The 22,905-nt window shown below is 42.9% G+C and overlaps 1 protein-coding gene across 3 annotated transcripts in view; it reads left to right on the top strand.

Moving 5' to 3' along the window:
- Window positions 1–20,856, top strand: part of SLC44A5 (solute carrier family 44 member 5) — a 408,205-nt gene extending 387,349 nt beyond the window's left edge. For 2 of the 3 annotated variants that reach the window (XM_038744548.1, XM_038744547.1), the window contains exons 21-22: window positions 6,538–6,622; window positions 15,318–17,527. In XM_038744548.1, coding sequence (XP_038600476.1) covers window positions 6,538–6,622; window positions 15,318–15,430 — 198 coding nt within the window. In that variant the 3' untranslated portion in view covers window positions 15,431–17,527. Of the gene's footprint in view, window positions 1–6,537; window positions 6,623–15,317; window positions 17,528–19,177 lie in introns of those variants that run through there. The other variant, XM_038744549.1, reaches the window with a different exon arrangement.
- The last annotated feature ends 2,049 nt before the right edge of the window (window positions 20,857–22,905 follow it).

Here is a 22,905-nt window from a genome sequence, read left to right as displayed (position 1 = left end):
GTATGAATGTACAGAAATAACAGCTGGGGGAATTTAAGGTGAGGAGTTGAGAGGTTAATCAGGGAAGGCCTCCTGGGGAAGATGTGCTTTCAGAAAGACTTTGAAGATAGAGAAAGAAGTAGTCTGTCAGATGTGAATCAATCAGTGGTTTTTATTGGGTGCTGACTTATGTATGGAGCACTGTACTAAGCACTTGGGAAAGTACAGTACAACAGACATTACCTGCCTACAAGGACCTTAGAGCCTAAATGGGGAGACCGACATTGGCATAAATAAATGAGTTACAGCTATGCACATAAGTGCCATAGGGCTCAAGTTGGGGTGACTGTCAAGTGCTCAAAGGTTACAGATCCAAGTGCATAATAATAATAATAATAATAATAATAATAATATTTGTTAAGTGCTTACTACATGCAAAGCACTGTTCTAATCGCTGGGATACCTACAGGGTAATCAGGTTGTCCCACATGGGGCTCACAGTCTTAATCCCCATTTTACCAATGAGATAACTGAGGCACAGAGAAGTTAAATGGCTTGCCCAAGGTCACACAGCAGACAAGCAGTGGAGCTGGGATTAGAACTCATGTCCCCTGACTGCCAAGCCCATGCTCTTTCCACTAAGCCATGCTGCATCTGTATGCTAATAATAGATATACGCTAATCAAGTTAGACACAGTCCACATCCCATATGGGGCTCACCGTCTTAATCCCCATTTTACAGATGAGGTAAATAAATCCAAGAGAAGTTAAGTAATTTGCTCAAGGTCACACAGCAGACAAGTGGCAGAGCTGAGATTAACTGTGTCCTCTGACTCCCAAACCCATGTTCTTTCCACTAAGCCACGCTATTTTTCATAGGCAAAGCAGAAGAGAGAAGGAGCTCAGGAAAGAGGGCTTAATTGAAGAAGGCCTCTTAAAGGAAATGTGACTTTAATAAGACTTTGATGGTGGGAAAAGTTGAGGTCTGGCATATATGGTTGGGGAGGGAGTTCCAGGACAGTGGGAAGCAGCGTGGCTCAGTGGAAAGAGCACGGGCTTTGGAATCAAAGGTCATGAGTTCAAACCCCAACTCCGCCAGTTGTCAGCTGTGTGACTTTGGGCAAGTCACCTAACTTCTCTGGGCCTCAGTTCCCTCATCTGTAAAATGGGGATTAAGACTGTGAGCCCTCCGTGGGACAACCTGATCACCCTGTAACCTCCCCAGCGCTTAGAACAGTGCTTTGCACATAGTGCTTAATAAATGCCGTTATTATTATTGTCATTATTATTAAGTTGTGGGAAAGGGTGTGGAGGTAAAATAGAGGAGATAGAGGCACAGTTAGCGAGCTGGTGCTAAAAGAGTAAAGTGTGTGGGCTGGCCTGTAGTAGGAGATCAGTGAGCTAAGGTAGACGGGAGCAAACTGATTGAGTGCTTTGTAGCCGTTGTTTCTCTTTACATGGAGGTGGGTGGGTAACCACTAGAGATTCTCAAGGAGTGGGGAGGCATGAACTGAATATTTCTTTAGAAAAATGATCCAGACAGCAGAGTGAAATAGGGACTGGATTTGGGAGAGACAAGAGGTAGGGAGGTTGGCGAGGAGGCAGAAGTAGTAGTCAAGGTGGGATTAAGCATTTAGTACAGTGCTCTGCACACAGCAAGCACTCAATAAATACTACTGAATGAATGAATATGATAAGTGCTTGGGTCAGTGTAGTAGCATTTGGATGGAGAGGAAAGGGTGGAGTTGAGCGATATGATGGTAGAACCGACGAGATTTGGTGACAGATTGAATATGTGAGTTGAATAAGAGAGATAAGTTGGGGATAATGCCAAGGATATGGGCTTGTGAGATAGAGAGAAAGAGTTCCAGGTAAGAGGGAGGGTGTGACCAAGAGGACAGTGATGAGGAAGACATGAATGAAGCACAGTGAGTAGGATACCTTAAGAGCGAGTAGGTTGTCATCTGAGCTAAGAACCAAAGATCCTTCATCTTGCTTGTTTTCCTTATTGGCTCCCTTTGCAGCTAATTTTTACGTTAGCTACAAAATTTCCTTAAATTGCAATTTACTAGATGGCAGGAATTGTGTCTCCAGCCAATACTGTAATAATGATAATAATCATTGTGGTATTTGTTAAGTGATTACTAGGTGTCAGGCACTGCACTAAGAGCTGGGGTAGATGAGGTAATCAGTTCCAACATGGGGCTCACAATACAAGTAGGAGGGAGAACAGGTATTGAATTCCCATTTTGCAAATGAGGGAACTGAGGCAAAGAGAATTTAAGAGACTTGCCCAAGGTCACACAGCAGACAAGTCGTGCAGCCGAGATTAAAACCCATTATCTTCTGACTTCCAGGCCACTTAGTCCACACCAGGCTCTCAATAAGTGCCACACTGGTTGTGCATATTGTGACAGTAGTTGTTTGAAAAAGCTGCTAATGCTTTTGCCAATAATTTGGCTAAATGTTCTCCCCCTGAACTTTCTGGGAATGATTGGGCAGTCGGAGAAGGACTTTGGTTCCAACTTCAACAGCCTGCTTTGATTTCCTGGAACATTTTATAGTGCTGACCTTTGGTCTGATAGTCTTCTCTTCTTCATTGGATATATTAGTCCATATGTATAGGTTAATATGGGATATTGCCTCCCAAGGAGGCTCTCCACAAAGGTCCTCACTATTTTGCAGTTGGCTCTGCCTGGTGCTAATTGGCAATTGCTGAGGCACCAGAGGTGGATGTGCCAAGCCATGTGGATGCTCTTGGGCATCAGTAATAGCTAGGGGGTATTGCCTGCTGATCCAGTCTCTTTCCAGCCTTGGGCCTAAGGGAACATTGACTCTCCCTCAAATTCACCACGACCTGAGTTTGAAGCCAGCTAAGGTTGTGTCCAAGTGGAAACTGCAGAATTAGAGCTTCTAAAACACACAGAGGCTTTCCTCTTCTCAAGCCAAAATATTTGCTGTGCCACATTTTCATCCCTCCCACTGCTGACCATTTCCTCACTCCCTTCCTTCTGTCTGAAATTCCCTGGCCCTTCACATTCAGAAGACGACTGCTCTCCCTATCTTCAAAACCCTCATAAACTTGTATCTTCTCCAAAAGTCCTTCGCAGATTAATCTCTCATCTCCCTGGGTGATCACCCCCTCTACTGCCACTTCAGCACTTTTTTGTCACTTACGTCTTGCATATCATTCCATCTGTCTCCAGGAGCACTTACGTAAATATCTCCATGCTCTTTGGGAGCTCCTTGAGGGCAGGGATCATATCTATTAATTGTATTGTATTCTTTCAAATGCTTAGTGCAGTGCTCTGAACACAGTATGCTCTCAGTAAATACCATTGATTTATATACCTGCTGTTCAGTTTGAGTTTCTGCTAAGAAGTATCAACACCCCATTGTCCCAACTGGGGATATAACTTAGATCTCTGGTGCTAAATTCATTCATTCATTCAGTTGTATTTATTGAGCACTTACTGTGTGCAGAGCACTGTCCTAAGCGCTAGGAATGTACAGTGGGATGTCGCTACCTTCCATGGATCATCCTCTTCTCCTTCTCTACCATAAATTGCAGCTTAAAAACAATGACATAATTCAAAGCTAATTCCATCATCTTATGCTCTGATGACAGACCAGTCTCCTCTGAAACAAATGAAGACCATGAAATGATTCCCAGAAATTTGAATCAATGGCTATTTTTAAAAAATGGTTTTTGTTAAGCACTTACTATGTGCTAGGCACTGCACTAAGCACTAAGAAAGATAATAATAATAATGATGGTATTTGTTAAGCACTTACTGTGTGCCAAGCACTGTTACAAGATCATCAGGTTGGACACAGTTCCTGTCCCACTTGGGGCTCAGAGTCCTAATCCCCATTTTACAGGTGAGGCACCTAAAGCACAGAGAAGTCAAGTGACTTGCCCAAGGTCACCCAGCAGAAAAGTAGTGGAGCCGGAATTAGAACCCAGATCCTCTGACTCCCCAGCCCCTACATTTTTCACTAGGCCATGCAGCTTCTGCTGTTTGCTACAATAGGTAAGAATTCAACTAAAGCACAAACTACATGCAGATTTTTAGTTGGCAAGTGACAAGATTGTGGAAAGAGAGTTAAAGCATTTATTAAGCATTTACATTGTGCCAGGCACTGAGCTAAGCACTGGGCTAAATACAAGATCATCAGATCAGACCTTGTCCCTGTCTCATGAGGGGCTCATAAACTATCTTCACGCTCACTGGACTTGGGAAAAGCAGGTTCTAATGCTTTTTGTTTCCCAGCTTAGGACAGCTTAGTGAGGAAACAATGAGTCTTTGAATCTCTTCCTCCTCTTGTACTATTAATCTACCACTTCATTCATTCATTCATTCATTCAATCGTATTTATTGAGCGCTTACTTTGTGCAGAGCACTGTACTAAGCGCTTGGGAAGTGCAAGTTGGCAACACAGAGAGACGGTCCCTACCCAAAAGCTGGCTCACAGTCGGGGTAGACCAGGAAGTCTCATCCGAACTTGCCCCCGGCCGTGAGGCTTCAGCTCAAAGCATATCAAAATGAAAGATATTGTTGTTCACTGCAGTGACCTCTACTCCATCCTTATCCTCCTTGACCTCTCAGATGCCTTCGAGGCTGTGGACCATCCCTGTCTGCTGGAAATTCTCTATAATTTAGGCTTTACTGACACTGTCCTCTCCTGGTTCTCCTCCTAACTGCTCCTTCTCAATGTCTTTTGCCAGCTCTTCCTCTGCCTCCCACGTCCTAACTGTGGGAGTCCCTCAAGGTTCAGTTCTGGGACCCTTCTATTTTTTATCTACACCCACTCCCTTGGAGAACTCATTTTCTCCCACAGATTCAACTACCATCTCTACATTTCCCAAATCTACCTCTGTCCTTCTCCGCAGCCTCACATTTCCTCCTGTCTTCATGATCTATCTACTTGAATGTTTGCTGAAACTTCAAACTCATCTTGTCTAAAATAGAACTCTTCATGTTCCCACCCAAACCCTGTCCTCCCCTAGACTGTCCCATAACTGTAGACAATAGTTCTCACAAACCCATGGCCTTTGTATTATCCTCCACTCAACTCTTTCATTCAATATGCATATCCAGTGTGGCTCAGTGGAAAGAGCGTGGGCTTTGGAGTCAGAGGTCATCAGTTCAAATCCTGGCTCTGCCAATTGTCAGCTGTGTGATTTTGGGCAAGTCACTTAACTTCTCTGTGCCTCAGTTACCTCATCTGTAAAATGGGGATTAAAACTTTTAAGTCCCCCATGGGACAACCTGATCACCTTGTAACCTCCCCAGCACTTATAACAGTGCTTTGCACATAGTAAGTGCTTAACAAATACCATTATTATTATTATTTTATTATATCCAATCTGCCACTAAATCCTGTGGGTTCTACCTTCACAGCATATCTAGAATCTGCCCCTTACCTACACCTAAATTGCTACCATGCTGATCCAAGCACTTATCATATGCTGCCTAGATTACTGCATCAGCCTCTTTGCTGACCTCTCTGCCTCCTATCTCTCCCCTCTCCAGTCCATAAAAAACACTCTGTCTACATCTCTCCAATCCTCAAAATTCTCCAATGGTTGTCATCCATCTCTGCATCAAACAGAAACTCCCTACCATCGGCTTTAAGGCATTCAGTTAGCTCTCCCCCTCCTATCTTACCTCGCTTATCTCAACCCTCCTTCAACTTCTAAGCCTTATTGAAGATACATCTCCTCCAAGAGGCCTTCCCAGACTAAGCCCCACTTTTCCTCATCTCCCTCTCCCTTCTGTGTTGCCCTGACTTGCTCTCTTTGCTCTTCCCTCCTCCCAGCCCCACAGTATATAAGTGCCTGTAATTTTAATTTTATCTGTAATTTTATTTATTGGTATTGATGTTTTTCTCTCCCACCCTAGACTGTAAGCCCACTGTGAGCAGGGAATGTGACTGTTTCTTGCTGTACTGTACTCTCCCAAGCACTTAGTACACTGCTCTGTACATAGTAAGCACTCAATAAATATGACTGAATGAATAAATGAATGAATGAACCCACAAACTTCACTTGTCTAACACCAGCGTTCTCACTGTACCGCCATGTCATCTGTCTCACCATCGACTCCTTGCCCACTTATCGCCCCTGACTCCTTACCCACATCCTCCTTCTGGCCTCGAACATCCTCCGCCTTTGTATCCAATAGAACACCGCACTCCCCATCTTCAAAACCCTTCTTAAATCATTCATCCTCTGTGAGGATTCCTTTGTTCACCCCAATCTGTTTCACCTATGTCCCCGGGTCTATTCCCTTTAAGCACATTGATATTTCACCCCTTCCCCAAACCTACAGTCCTCTTGTGCACATCCATCTGTATTTTTAAGGTCTGTCTCTCCATCTAGTTTGTAAACTCCTTGTGGGCAGGGATTGTGCCTACCTATGCTATTGTATTTTACCCTCCCAGGAAATTAGTACAGTGCTCTGTACATAGTAAGCACTTAATAAATACTACTCATGGACTGATTCACCTGTATCCTCTAAATTAATTGTTTGTTCTGTTTTTAATCATTTACAGACCGTCATTATTGGATCTTACCTAGTTGCACATGGGTTCTTCAGCGTCTATGCAATGTGTGTTGATACCCTTTTCCTCTGTTTCTGTAAGTATTGGGCAACTGTGTGTTTCCTTCATGGCATTCGCCTAATGTTGAGGTAAAGTCCAGGGTCCGTTGTTTGCTTTACAAATTTTGTGATTGGGCTGCAGTTCCAAACAGCATATGTCTAGGAGGAATCTGGATGAGATGGCTGACAAGGGAAAGAAACATTTCCTTCAGTTTTGAACAAAAGAGGGGAGTTTGGCAAAGCACAGTAGTCCAAGTTGGTTTCTGTTCTTGCTTTAGTACATTATCCCAGCCAGATGTTTCCTTTTTAATATGATTGGCAATCCAGTACCTGGATTTTCCAATTACTCCGTGTGAGAGCCATAATTGTTGAAGCCACTGATATAGTATTAAAGAAACTAAAGGTGTGACTCTCTGCTTACATGACTACACCCAAGGGTGATTTCCCAGGAGATGACTAGACCTACTGGTGGCCTCTGTGTCAGTCTGACAGTGATCAATTCATTTAAAATTTATTCTTCAACAATCCCAAAGCATCTTCTCAGAACAGTAATAAATGATTCAAGAAATGGGAATTCAGACAGCGGATGTATCCAGATTCGAATTGTGGATAAATTTTTTTTTTTCCTTTATGGTATTTGTTTAGCACTTACTATGTGCCAAGCACTGTTCTAAGCACTGGGGGAGATATAAGGTAATCAGGTTGTCCTACGTGGGGCTCACAATCTTAATACTCACTTTCATGGATGAGATAACTGAGGCCCAGATAAGTCAAGTGGCTTGCTCAAGGTCACACAGCAGACAAGTGGCAGAGCTGGGATTAGAACCCATATCCTCTGACTCCCAAGCCCAGGCTCTTTCCACTAAGCCACGCCTCTTCTCTACTGAGGGCTTGAGTAGATACAAGATTATGATGATGATGATGGCATTTGTTAAGCGCTTACTATGTGCCAAGCACTGTTCTAAAAGCTGGGTGGGTACAAGGTAGTCAGGTTGTCCCACATGGGGCTCACACTTTTAATCCCCATTTTATTGATGAGGTAACTGAGGCACAGAGACGTTAAGTGACTTGCCCAAAGTCACACAGTTGGCGGAGCGGGATTAGAACCCATGACCTCTGACTCCCAAGCCCGTGCTCTTTCCACTAAGCCACGCTGCTTCTCTACTGAGGGCTTGGGTAGATACAAGATGATAATGATGATGGCATTTGTTAAGCGCTTACTATGTGCCAAGCACTGTTCTGAAAGCTGGGTGGGTACAAGGTAGTCAGGTTGCCCACGTGGGGCTCACACTTTTAATCCCCATTTTATAGATGAGATAGCTGAGGCACAGAGACGTTAAGTGACTTGCCCAAAGTCACACAGTTGGTGGAGTCGGGATTAGAACCCATGACCTCTGACTCCCAAGCCTGTGCTCTTTCCACTGAGCCACGATGCTTCTCTAATCGGGTTGGAAATGGTTCCTATCCCTCATAGTGCTCAACCTCTTAATCCCTGTTTTACAGATGTGGTAACTGACGCTCAGAGAAGTTGTGGCACCCAGAGAAGTTAAGTGACTTGCCCAAGGTCACGCAGCAGTCAAGTGGGAGAGTTGGGATTAGAATCCAAGTCCTCTGACTCTCAGGCTCATATGCTCGTTCCTCTAGGCCACACTGCTTCTCATTTACCTTGTTGTGGAAGAACCCCAGACCAGCAAGCAGTGAACCTAGACAGCGTTGTCCTGTCAGGACAGGGTAGCAGAAGCCTGGTCTTGGCTGGCAGGGCATTTCCCCTCAGGGTTTCACTTCTAGTCCCTAGAATAGATAATTTTATCTGGCATGGGGCTTCTCAGAGTAGTGACTTTGGTAGGGAATCATTGAGCTGGCAGATGGCCTGTCTAGCCAAAGACAAATTAACTCCACAGGGACCTGTGATGTGGGAATACATAGGGGTAGAAGGGCAGGCAGGTCCATGGGTAGAGCAACCGAAAGCAAACAGATGCTGGGTAATACCACCCTGCCCATCTTCCCTTTGGTGCAGTTATAAATTATCCAGTAGTAGTAATAGACTTTATTAAGCACTTAATAAAGTTCTTAAGTAGAGCACTGAACTAAGCTCTGGGAAAAAAGACACAGGTGGGACATGGTGCTTAGCCCTCCAGTGACGCAAAATCTAAAAATGTGGTGGAGAGGAGTTTGGCGACAGACACGTAGGAAAGTGGAAACAATGTAAATACGAAGCAATTTAAATGCACAGTCCAACAAGTCCAGTGATAAAGGGGAAAGAGAATAGTCGGTGGACTGGTGTTTCACCAGCCTGGATTTCACCGTTGGTTTTTCTAGGGACCAATTTGAAGACAATGGACTGTTTTTCCACATTTCAACACTGCAGCTCTCAGAAGGGTGGGACCCTGAACTCCTGGGTAAGGAGGAGTAGCAGAAACACAGCTCCTGGGTGGATCCCCAAATCCTCTCTGGACCCATTAGAGAGGAAGGGGCTCAGCCAGTGTGCCCAGCAGTCTAAATGGGATTTTACTGGATGCTGTTTTTACATTGTCTCACACAGGCATCAGAGTGATCACCAAGAGATACTAAAGTATCTTGCCACTCTGATCCTTGGGGCAGCCTTTGGCTGTGACTTCTGATTTGGACAAGGCAAACTGCTCCTCACTACACAACATTAGTCAAATCGCAACACCGTAGGAAAACAGGGGTAACTGTAGCTTTCTTCAACTCCATGTCCTGCACATAATTTGCCTTCAGAGCTTGTTGTTTTTTATAATAAAAAACAAAAAAGAAAATAGAGAAATTGAAAGTTTCTCCTCTCCTCCCCAGCAATTTCTTTTGGCAACATGTTACTGGGGGATAATTCTACTTAAACTATTGACCAAGCCACATTCTCAGTGTCTAGGAAGATGTCATTTTTAGTTTTTCTTTTCCCTACTGCCTGCCAAAAAATGCTATTTTTTAATAATCTAGATATTTTAAACCCATACTTTTCTCTGGTTTCTCTCTCCTTCTAAACTGTAAGCTGATTGTGGGCAGGGAACATATCTACTAACTCTATTGTATTGTACCCTCTCAAGCACTTAGTTCAGTCCTCTGCCCACAGTAAGTGCTCAATATATACCACTGTTTGATTGATTTTACCATTTTTTTCTGAGGTAGTAGGTGCAGTTTCACCAAAAGCTTTGATTCTTGGAGAGACTAAGCATCAGGAACAATAATGAAAACCAAACCTGTGGTTTGGGTGAATCATTCAAGACCAATAAATAAGAAAAAAATAATTGCATTGTAATGGCAAAAGAAGAAATATAGTCAAAGACTCAATCAAAGACCTTAGTTTGGATTCATTGCATGGGGAGAAAGATGTGATCACTACTCTGATATCTAACTTGAATTAATCTTTCAACCTAGGAAGCTAACTACTCTCTAAAACCAATGAAAAATAATAGCAAGTAATGATAATAATTGTAGTATCTGTTAAGTGCCAGGCACTGTACTAAGTCCCGGGATAGTTAGAAGATAATCAGGTTGGACACAGTCCTTGTCCCACGTAGGGTTCCCAGTCTTGATCCCCATTTTATGGATGAAGGAATTGAGGCCCAGAGAAGTTAAGTGCCTTACCCAAGGTCACACAGCAGACAAATGGCAGAGCCGGGACTAGAACCCAGGTCCTCTGACTTTCAGGCCCGTATTCCTTCTGCTAGGCCGTGCTGCTTCTGAATTCCATTGACTATTTGGATATTGATGCAAATAAAATTCTAGATCTATTGTATATCTTGATTTATTATTTTATGTATCTATGGTTATTCCATATAAACTTGTATCCATTCATCCATAGTGTGGCTCAGTGGAAAGAGCACAGGCTTTGGAGTCAGAGGCCATGTGTTCAAATCCCAGCTCCGCCAATTGTCAGCTGTGTGACTTTGGGCAAGTCACTTAACTTCTCTGGGCCTCAGTTACCTCATCTGTAAAATGGGGATGAAGACTGTGCGCCCCCTGTAGGACAACCTGATCACCTTGTGACCTCCCTAGCACTTAGAGCAGTGCTTTGCACATAGCAAGTGCCTAATAAATGCCATCATTATTATCATTATCTCTGATCATAGATTTATCATACTCAGCACTTAGAACAGTGCTTTGCACGTAGTAAGTGCTTAACAAATACCATCATCATTATTATTATTATTATTATTACATGTGTAATGCTAAAGGCAGTGCTTTCTCTGACACTGAACATGTAAGTACACTGAACCTGCAGAATATGGATACTGACTAAGTGCAAGTCCAAGATCTGTCTTTCACTCCCACAACAGTCCCTGAGGCTGAGCAGTGGAGGCTCGGCAGCTTGACACTTGTGCTGCTGCTGCTGCTCTCCAGTCGAGAGATGAAAGCTATATATCGAGTGTCTGCTATGTGCGGGGCACTGTACTAAGCGCTGTCACCTTCCCTGACAGTGCCAGGGTTCAAAGAGAGCAGGCCTAGTGGGTAGAGCAGAGACTTGAGAGGCAGAAGGACCTGGGGTCTAATCCCAGTTACACCACTTGTCAGCTGTGTGACCCTGGGCAAATCACTTCACTTCTCTGTGCCTCACTTACCTTATCTGTCAGTTGGGGATTAAGACTGTGAGCCATTGCGGGCCAGGGACTGTATCCAACCCGATTTGCTTGTATTCTCTCTCTCTTCCCCCCACCCCCGGCGCACAGTGTAGTGCCTGGTACTTAGTAAGCACTTAACAAGTACCATAAATATTATTGTTATTATTAAGGTGGGAAGGAGATGGTGGGGAGAGAGATAGAGGGAGTAGCGGATCATGACTTCTTAGTTGTGGCAGATCCTGGCCCAGTGAGTGACTGCAGGCCCCTGGTAGAAAGGGCCAGTGACCATGAATCACTGGCCAGAGCAGAGAGTCGCAGAGTTAGAGAAAGTGACTAAGACTAGAAGAGAGACCAACAACGAGATTCTTGCAAGAGATCTACTTCTGGTTTAGACCTGAAGGAGGTGACTTAATGCTAGCAAGGATTGCATTAAGGAAGCACTTACTAAAGTGCCAATGATTGACTACCAATGAATAGCATGAAAATTAGCATCTCTCGAGTCTCATTTGCTTATCCGACTTCCAAGCCTGCCCCGTGGACAGGCATTCCAAACGGTGTAAAATGTCAGTTCCTTGTGGACAGTGAACTTGTCTGCCAAATCCGTTGTATTGTGCTCCCCCAAGCCCTTAGTATGATGCTCTGCACGGGGTAAGTACTCAATAGATACTCTTTTAGACTGTGAGCCCACTGTTGGGTAGGGACTGTCTCTATATGTTGCCAATTTGTACTTCCCAAGCGCTTAGTACAGTGCTCTGCACATAGTAAGCGCTCAATAAATACGATTGATGATGATGATGAATAGATACCATTGATTAATTGGTTGATTTACTGCCCCCCCGCCTGCTTGAGCTTCTGAACAGGCTGGTGGATGGGTCAGGTGCTCTCCTGGGCCAAGCAGTGTCCACAGAAGGAAACAACTTTATGGAGAAATCACCCTGTCTTCAGTCTCTTGAGACCTTCCCGGCCAAATCGGGACAAAGATTTCTGTTATTCCACCCTGAAATCCTCCAGTTAGCAGGTAGGCTAGCACTAATGCTATCAAAAGGCAAGCAGATCCACATAAACCTTTCCATGAGGTATTAGGTTGACCCTTCTCTCGCTGGCCAAAACAACTTTCGAGGTTTCTGATTCCTATTTTTCATAAGATCCATTTTATAATCTTCTGGGTTGTTCCTAATTCTCCATTCATTTCCCTTACTTCAGTGGTTTATTTTTATAAAGACCTTGGTAGATTTCCTCTGGAAAACTCAGATTCGATTTTGCTTTATTTAACAAGTGTTAAATAAAGACGCTTATCTGCTAAGGAAGGAAGCTCTTAATCTTCTGCTTGGTCTCTTCGGTGGTTTCCGATTTCATAAGCGCACACCCCCGCGACACTCTGGGTTGGAGGCAGTGCTTTCGACAGCAAGCTGACGGCTAAGCATGGAGCCGGCAAATCGAGGGCAACCCATCCTTCCCTGAGCTTACTGGAGAGCAGTGGTCATCCCACATAAACATCCCCCATATACAAAATGGATCCCCCAAAATGTTTATCATCTAAAGCATGTCATCACTAGTCCCAGCGCTTAGGACAGTGCTTGGCACATCGTAAGCGCTTAACAAATACCATCATTATTACTGTTATTTTGAAATGACTTTACCTTGGTGGCCAAATGCGGTCATTTCTGCTAGAACGCAGTAATTGTTTTCTGGAAGAACCTCATGTTACTGGAAAATCTTGTAATAGTTATCATTGAGTGGGAATTAATGAGTAAGAGGGTAGAAAAATTTATACAAATTCCTATTTTACAGTATTGTCCCATCACCAGCAGAATTACACCTTTTTTCACACCTTGTTATTCTATTGTGTTAAATACTATAATCTTGCAAAATCATAAAGAAACTCATAGTATTGTGAAGTAAAATATAGTTAAGCTGAGGCAGAGATGGGAAAGATAGCATTTTCCTTGACCCACGCCACACATATGCATACTACTGCGTCTTCCTATATCAGATCTACTTGTGTCAACTTGTGGATCATGATCATATTGTTCAAACTATTCAATCCCTTCTCCCGCCTGCCTAGCCTGTGAGCCCCATGTGGGATGGGGACCGTATCTGACATGATTAACTTATATTTACCCCAGCACTTCGAACAGTGCCTGACACATAGTAAGAGCTTAACAATTATTATTATTATTATTGTTATTATGATATTATTATACCCAAACTGTACTCTTAATGTGAAAAGTAGACTCCACATTCCTTCCAATGTATGATGACCAAACAAGAAGCAGCATGGCTTATTGGAAAGAGCACGGTCTTGGGAGTCAGAGGTCATGGGTTCTAATCCCGACTCCACCACGTGTCAGCTGTGTGACTTTGGGCAAGTGACTTAACTTCTCTGTGCCTCAGTTACCCCATCTGTAAAATGGGGATTAAGACTGTGAGCCCCACATGGGACCACCTGATAACCTTGTATTTATCCCAGCGCTTAGAACAGTGCTTGACATATAGTAAGTGCTTAACAAATACCATCATTATTAATAATTCATGCTACCCCAGCCCCACAGCACTTTTGTTCATATCCATTTCTCCTTTCTAACTTATGTGAATGAAAGTCTCAAGAAACTCCTTTGGTGCAGGGATCCGTGGCTCAGTGGAAAGAGCACGGGCTTGGGAGTCAGAGGTCATGGGTTAAAATCCCCGCTCCACTAATTGTCAGCTGTATGACTTTGGGCAAGTCACTTGACTTCTCTATGCCTCAGTTCCCTCATCTGTAAAATGGGGATTAAGACTGTGAGCCCCCCGTGGGACAACTTGATCACCTTGTAACCTTTCCGGTGTTTAGAACAGTGCTTTGAACATAGTAAGCGCTTAATAAATGCCATTATTATTATTATCTACCAAGTCAGTTGATTTGCTGTGCAAAGGTAGGTTTGCACCCCATCCTCAGTACAGTGGAGCAGCTTAAAGACTTGGTAAAATATCACATCCTACCATGGAGGATTTTAGTAATACCTGGTCATGTTTTCCACCAGCCACTCAATAGGATTGACGTCAACTTCCTTTGCCTTGCCCATTTAGAAAACTCTTTTTTCTTTTGATGGATCTCTGGGGTGATCCCATAATTTTGAGCATTTTAATCTGCAAATTTGTTACTCAGAATATATTATAAATGTGGGCAAGCAAGCACGCTTATAAAAACTTGCTTCAGAAGGAGATATTTCTCATTCTCATGCTAGTTCCAGTGAGATGAGTGTGCTGTTCTGCCTCAAAAGGGCCGTGACCTCAGAAGCCTGAGTAAGCAAGTATTAAAAGTGGCAGGGTGATAATGATAATTGGGGTACTTGTTAAGCTCTTGCTATGTGGCAAGCACTATACTAATCACTTAAGTAGATAGCAAATCAGTTTAGACTCAGTCCCTGTCCCACATGGGACTCACAATCTGAGAACAGATCCTGAAACCCCCATTTTGCAGAAGAGGAAATGGAGGGGCAGAGTAATGAAGTGACTTGCCCAAGAACACACAGCGGGCAAGAGGATTGGAACCCAGGTCTCCTGATTTCTCAGTTCTGTGCTCTTTCCACTAGAATATGCTGCTTTTCCAAAAACATGAGGTTCTTCCAGTGTGGGAGTCTGGGACTCCTGGGGAAGGATTTTTGTGTGTTTTCAAAAATGGACAACAGGTGTCCCTGTTCTGGTAGCCACTAGACAACGGCTCATATGTGAACACACAACTCCAGTGTGGCAGTGTAACAGTGTGGTGCTCGCCACAGAGGCCCTCAGAGGTCCTAGCAGGAGTTATGGGAGAGGCGCCTAGCCCAGCCCAGGTCCCCCTGTCTTCCTCCAATCTGGTCCAAACCAATTTACAGGTCCAGGCCCCTGGGGATTGAGAATATTACTTGGGTGAAAAGAATAGGTACCTTCCCAAAGTCCCTTTTGGTGGAGATGATGGAGAGGTAATGTGTGCGATTCCTAAAGCCTCGCGGCCCAGGGCAGAGACAACGGCTTCACACTTGGTTCAGCATCGGTGACTTAACTGCACTTAACTGATCTTGTACTTGACTTTCTAACGGTGGTTTTTCTGATTTTTCCTGTTTGATTCTCCTATTTTTTTTAATTGCTTATGGTTGCTGCTTGCTGCTTTTGGCTGCTTTGGCTGCTGCATAATCAGGTGAAGATCTGGAAAGGAATGATGGATCTGCAGCCAAACCCTACTTCATGTCCCCTAATCTGCACCGAATTCTGGGCAAGAAGGATCTGAGCCCCAAGAAGGCAATTGGATAAACTAGAAAAGCTTCCAACAGTGTCACGTTTTAAGTAGGACTTTTGTAAGCTAGGACAACTAAGCTTTGTAAATGATGCTTCTAATTCATGGGCAGCATTTTGGCTTGTTTTTCCTCACTGGTGGGTAATGCCAACCAAGTAGAAAATAGTCCGATGCCAGGAGCAGTTGTAAGGAGAAGTCCCATTTTGAGGCGGTGGTCCCTCTGGAAGAGCAAGATGTAAATGTGAAGCGTTTTTTTAAATCTATAGCTGATAGTGTTTTAATAACTTTTATAACTCCGTTGGCTGTTTCCCATTACAGCACTTTTGATAACATTTCTTTTTATAAATGTATATTTGTAAAGGATATTCAGGCAATTTTTGAAAGCACTGCAAATGTATAACCAATTAGCCATAAAAAGATTGATTTATAGTGAACCAGCAGATGGTACTAAATTTGTAAATATGGTGCTATGGTTGTATTTATACTGTATAAGCTGACTGACAGCTCTTCAAACTGTGATTAAACATGTATTAATGGTTCCCTAGGAAATACATTTCAATATCCAAATAAGTTACCCACCTCCATTCTAAACATGTACACTTCAGATGCAGGTTCCCAGAGGGCAAAATCCGGGATTCAGGTTACATTAGAACCTGCTCAGAGCGAATCCCTGCTCAGCGAAACTCTGTTTATAGCAAAGCAAAAAGGGAGGCCTCTTTTGTGGTCCTTGTGTCTCACACCACTGCTTTGAGAGTTGGAGTGAAGGCAAAAAGGAATCGAACGCTTCTGCAGAAGAGTTTCCCTGGGCGTAAACCCCGATTCCAAGCTGAATTATCACCAACACAGTTTTCCTTACTCCACCAGGCATCATGTTTATCTTTTCCCAGGAGACCCAAGGTGTTTTCTCATTAACACATCTGATTTCTTCGATGTGATAGTTCTGTAGTTCTGTCCTGCATTGTACTGAGATGGATTTCAAGTCTAAGCTTTGGAAAGAGAAGCAGAAAATGAAATGTTTGGCCTTCCTCTTCTTCTCGCTTCTGACCACCTTCCCTACACCCTCCTCCCCCTACCTCCCAAGACTATGGACCATTGGCTCTGAATCAGGTCTGCACTCTTCCAGTTTATCCTTTCCCTCCCTGCCATAGGGTTTGCTCTTGGGAAGCGTCCCCTCCTTCGAGGACCCTCTGGGACCGATGGCTTGGGGCGAGAAACCACACCTGAATCTTTTGCATGGCAGTGCAAAGCATGGATTGGAGTCCACCAGTCTAACCCTAACCTTTTCCTTTTGTGTGAGTGTGTGTGTGTGTGTGTGTGTGTGTGTGTGTGTGTGTGTGTGTATGTGTGTGTTGTGGGGAGGAGGTTTTTTTGCAGTGGAGGGGAGAACGGGGGGACATGGCTGCCCATGCAAACATGGAATTCAACTAGAAGCGTTAAGCTCACTAGCATTCTCTTTATTTTTTCCCTAAACTTATTGATGCGTGTATTGTAGATGTCAACAAAAAAAGGTACGCAGTATTCTGGATGTTGGGGAATGGTTCTATTTCCCAGGCAAAGCTTCTTCCAGGAAGATAACCGGAATTGCATTGCTTTGGTAGTGTAATGGCCCATTTAGGGGTTACTGGAGGGCAGTGGGGCATGAAACCTCCTCCTCCAGGCAAACAGGGCCTTAAAGGCTTCCAGGCCATCCAGGCTTCCTGAATGGTTGTGCTTTCTCTTCCATTTCTCCAGACAGTGAATGCTGAATTGGGCAATCTGTAGCCATTCCTCTCTGGGAGCCTCATCACCATCTTGGGCTGTCACGTACATGGCAGTTGGGGTTTGAGATCAGGATGGGTGAACTTCAGGCTACTTCCATTAGTTTCTTCCTGGACTGTCAGCTCTTTACTGGTGGCTTCTCTCATGGTAATGAAGTGATCCCTTTCCCTTTTTCCATCAGGTTGAGAGGTAGAAAGGAGGATCTCTCCACTCCATATCTGACTGGGAGATTTTACTGTTCAATAACATTGGGGTGAACCTATCTGAGTCCCTTCCCTTAGAGGCAGTATGGCCTCATGGAAAGAGCACGGGAGTCAGGAGACCTGGCTTCTAATCTGGCTCTGCCAGTTGTCTGCTGCGAGACTTTGAGCCAGTCACTTAGCTTCTCTGTGCCTTGCTTTCCTCATCTGTAAAATGGGAATTCAATACTTGGCCTCCCTCCTACTTAGACCGTGAGCCAACCATGGGACAGGGACTATGTCCAACCTGATTAACTTGTGTCTACCCTGGCACTTAAAACAGTGCTTCACATATAGCAAATGCTTACCAAATACCATTGTTGTTATCATTATTATTATTATCATTCCCTCTCTTGGCCCGGAGTAATCGTGAGGAAGCAGCCTTAAGTAAGATGGGAGAGAATCCTGAGCACAGGGTCAAGTTGAACTGAGGAGATGAGCACCAACTTCGGCAACTTGTAAAGTGGAAGCAGCCAAGATGATGGAAAATTGATTTTGGAGCCTCTGCTGGCCACTGAGTTTGCCCTTTCTTCATGCCTCATGGAAGGCTCTTGTAGCCCAAATTACTGCTAGTGAGATTGACACCTGAGGGAGTAAAAAATAAGAAGTTTAAAAAGTTGCAAATTTTTCTGATGTAGAGAAGGGCATTCTTCATGTGTCTGAGGCAGTCAGGCTTCAGGGCTGAGTAATAGTAATAGTGGCATATGTCAAGTGCTTATCCTGTGCCAAGCACTGTACTAAGCTCTGGAGTAGGTACAAGGTAATCAGGTCGGACACAGTTCCTGTCCCACAAGGGACTCACAGACCTAAGAAGGTGGCTGAACAGTTAATTTAGTCCCCATTTTAAAGATGAGAAAACTGAGGCACAGAGAAGTTGTGACTTGCCCAAGGTCACGGAGCGGATAAGTGGCAAAGCTGGGATCAGAACCTAGGTCCCCTGAATCCCAGGCCCGTACTCTTTCTACTAGGCCACACTGCTTCTCTGAAACTCTGGAATTTAGTAGGAATCCAAAATCCTCGAAATAGTGACCCAACCTGTGTTTCGGAGGCATCTTTGTAACCAACTTATGCACTCGCTCAAAGAATTGTGGGTGGTTTCTATAGTTTCAAAAAGAAATCCTCCTTTGCCCAATCTACTTTGTGAGATAAAATGGGAGCTATGAATGAGCCTTGTTTCTGAGAAGAAAGTTTAGAAGCCATTTTCTTAATGAAGCAATTGAGTTAATAACTGTGAAAACACAAAGCAATATTACCTAAAACCTGCAGGTAGTAAGGAGCCAAAATAACACTGTATTTTAAATCACTACAAATCTTTTTCAAAGAATTCTGAACTACCGAAACGGTTCAAGGAAAACAAAATTGACTTGGAGGCATTTTGACAAAGGAATATGGACAGTTATGTAAAATCAGAGCGCTGTATTATCTTTAAGGAATGTCTATTTCCAGATTCATTGAAAGACTCCTAAAAAATCCTTTGGGTTTTCAAATTATTGATTTGATTTCCACGTTAATGAGGAAGCTGAACTAGGGTCCTCAAAGGAATATTGGCAGAAGATGGCCTGCTAGGAGAATGAGTCGCGGGGGTGTAGAAAGTGTGTTTGAAACAATGACAAAGGGCTGATTTATCGTCACAGAAGTGTTGTTTACAGTAAATGCTTCCCAAGAGTTTGAGGGTTGCGGCTGTGTAGCTGCGAAGCAGCAGATGGCAGTCTGACTTCTCGGAATGTTTTGCTTTGATAATTTATTCTGTGCCATTCTTCCTCCTAGTGGAAGATTTAGAAAGACACGATGGCTCTGCAGAAAGACCCTATTACATGAGTAAATCTCTGAGGAAGATTTTGAACAAGCAAAATGTACAAACTAAGAAGCAGTAGAAATACAAACTGCAGTGACCACTCAGTAACGTGTGATTTTTGTTCTCATTGCTATGTCTGTGCGAAACACTTTATTGAGCGCGTTGTAATGTCCTCAACACTGTCGATGACTTGTTGGCTTTATTTGCATGTTTTATACCAAAGCTTATAATATGTGAAGCCATCGGAAGCCGGACGGGAATCGTTAAAAGCGAATGGGAACATTTTTTATACTGAGATCTTTCGTTGATTTGTTATTAGCTTTTAATCCTAGCAGCTTGGATGTTTTGAAACTAACGGTGAAGATGCTAGTTCTTTTAAATATTAGCAAAAAATGACATTTATGGCATTTATAATTCTGTCCTGATTTGTAAAACTGAAAAAATCACTTTCCGCAGGAAGAATATTAGGTTTAATTAAAAAAAAACATAAAATCTCCACCAACTACCCCACCCCACCCCAAACAAATTCTAATTGGTGTGCTTCTTCCTGTTGGCACACAGAAAATTTTCTTTTAAACAATTGCCAATCATCCAGCCTTTCCTCCTGTGCTCTCTCTCTCTCTCTCTCTCTCTCTCTCTCTCTCTCTCTCTGACAAAGTGCCTTACTGGCTGTTTAATATGACCCAGCTTTTATGGGCAAGTTTACAAACATTGTGAAAACCCAAAACTGGAATGTTTAGGTATGAAAACAAATCTTCTTCCATTTGTTTTAGAATCATTGGTGGAAATTTAGTTATCTTTTCAAATGCTGTATTTTCAATGTCACTATATACAATACATTATTATGTGGCATATTACCAGTCCAATTTCCCTTGCACTTAATGTACAATCATGAATATGTACTATATGCAAGAAAGAAAGCCTAAAAAGATGCTTGTTTTGTTAAATATACGGAATTATTGGATTTTCTGTTGGAAATGTTGGAAAATATGATGGGTGTAATATGGAATTCAATATCGTAATTAAATAGAAAGAAAGGGAAACTAGTAGGATATCTTTTATCAGTGGAAAGTATGAACACAAATGTCATGTATTGTAGATGCTTCATTTTAAAATTCATTTACTGTCATAAAATGGTGTTTTATATGCAACCTTTCATTTTCTAACTTTTGATACAAAATACCTTGTTTACTTGTAATAGGGTGTTACTTTTTACTACGCTAGTGCAACCAGAACCATAATTTCTTCTTCAGATACAAGTAATCTTACTAGTACTACTAACATTAAGGAAGTGAGTTTGGTGTGTTATTCCATGTTATCAAAATGGTCCATAGAACGTTCGTCCTGAATAAATACTTGTAAATCTCATAACTGTAATTTATTCAAGTTTGAAAAATGAGTACGTTTCACCTATTATCCCATTTATGTTTAAATGTAATTGGAGAATATTCTCATGCCAAAAACAAATTCACATGAGCACATGAAAGTCTGAGCTCTATAATCTGTGTGCTTCTGCTGTGCAGAAATATTAGGAATATATTGTCTAAATATCTTTGATAACTGAAGCATTTAATATTTAATGAAATTTGTTGTTACTCATTGTTTTAAAGCTATTTGGGTTTTTTCTTCTAATAAAGATTTAGATAAGAAAGAGGCGTCTGCTCGTTTTCCTGCACCAAATTTGAAAGCCTGAAAATCCTTTGTTGTTGGGTAGGGATTGTTTGTGTTTGTTGCTGAATTGTACTTTCCAGGCACCTCGTACAGTGCTCTGCACACAGTAAGCGCTCAGTAAATATGATTGAATTAATGAAAATGCTCTGGGAAGTGTTAACCCACAGGTTCACTCCTGTGGACGGAAAGTGGATTTTTTTTCCCCAAATGATTTATTTTGGTAATCGATCAAAGTATTTATGGAGCACTTACTATGTGCACAGCACTGTACTAAGCACTTGGGAGAATACAACAGAGTTAGCAGATATTGTTCCCTGCAGATAAGCCCACTGTTGGGTAGGGACTGTCTCTATATGTTGCCAACTTGTACTTCTCAAGCGCTTAGTACAGTGCTCTGCACACAGTAAGCGCTCAATAAATACGATTGATGATTGATGATGATGAAGGAAGCAGCCGGGAGAGGTGGAGAGCTAGTCCATCACAAGCTTGGTAAGGGATGTGGTGAGTTAATGCTGACACTGTCCATTGTTCATCCAGGAACTGTTCAGCTTCCATTAGCCTTGTCCAAGGCAAACACGCTCGAGAGGTGGAAGTTTGGTGTATGTTTTACTCTCGGCTCAGTCTAGCCAAAACAGTAGAAGTTTCTCTGGTCAGTTTGGTGTCAAAGCATGAAATTGCGGCCATCAAGGTCAACAAATTTGTATTTGTCCCCACAGAACTCCAGAAAGGAGGGAGCCCAATTTGTAGATCTTTTTCATTTATCAATATCCAGTACAGCCAGGAGGGCCCCAACCCCTTACAAGCCAACCAGTAGTCACAGGCAGTCATTGTCAGTGGCACCACCATTAGAAATAAATCAGTCAATTAATGGTATTTATTGAGCTCCTGTTATGTGCAGAGTATTGTGCTAAGCTCTTGGGAGTGTACAGTACAAGAGATCTGGCAGACACATTCCTCGCCTATAGTGTGCTTACAGTCTAGAGGTGGAGACAGATCTTAATATAAATAAATGATTTATAGAAATGTACTTAAGTGTTGTGGAGTTGATGGTGGCGTAAATATCAAGTGACCACTGGTCACAGATCCAAGTGCAAGCATTAGAAATCACTAATTTGGCAAAAACCTAACTGAAACACTTAAAGGTGGGCTTTCTTTTTTAGAGAAGCAGCATAGCTCAGTGGAAAGAGCACAGGCTTTGGAGTCAGAGGTCATGGGTTTATATCCCAGCTCCACCAGTTGTCAGCTGTGTGACTTTGGGCAAGTCACTTCACTTCTCTGTGCTTGTTACCTCATCTGTAAAATGGGGATTAGACTGTGAGCCCCCCCGTGACAACCTGATCAATCATATTTATTGAGTGCTTACTGTGTGCAGAGCACTGTACTAAGCGCTTGGGAAGTACAAGTTGGCAACATATAGAGACAATCCCTACCCAACAGTGGACTCACAGTCTAAAAGGCTTACTATGTGCCAAGCACTGTTCTAAGCACTGGGGAGGTTACAAGGTGATCAGCTTGTCCCACGGGGGGCTCACAGTCTTAATCCCCATTTTACAGATGAGGTAACTGAGGCCCAGAGAAGTTAAGTGACTTGCCCAAAGTCACACAGCTGACAAGTGGCTGATCAACCTGATCAACTTGTAACCTCTCCAGCGCTTAGAACAGTACTTTCTAGAGAAGCAGCTTGTCTCGGTGGAAAGATCACGGGCTTTGGAGTCAGGGGTCATGGGTTTGAATCCCAGCTCCGCCACATATCTGCTGTGTGACCTTGGGCAAGTCACTTAACTTCTTTGAGCCTCAGTTACCTCATCTGTAAAATGGGGATTAAGACTATGAGCCCCCCGAGGTACAACCTGATCACCTTGTATCCCTTCCCGGTGCTTAAAACAGTGCTTTGCACATAGTAAGCGCTTAACAAATGCCATTATTATTATTATTATTACTTTGCACATAGTAAGCACTTAATAAATGCCATAATTATTATTATTATTACTTTTATTTTCTTATTGGAGAAAAATATTTTTTAGAAAAT

This window comes from Tachyglossus aculeatus, chromosome 4 (assembly GCF_015852505.1).
Source record: "Tachyglossus aculeatus isolate mTacAcu1 chromosome 4, mTacAcu1.pri, whole genome shotgun sequence".
Lineage (NCBI taxonomy): Eukaryota > Metazoa > Chordata > Mammalia > Monotremata > Tachyglossidae > Tachyglossus > Tachyglossus aculeatus.
This window is presented reverse-complemented; position numbering and strand designations above follow the sequence as displayed.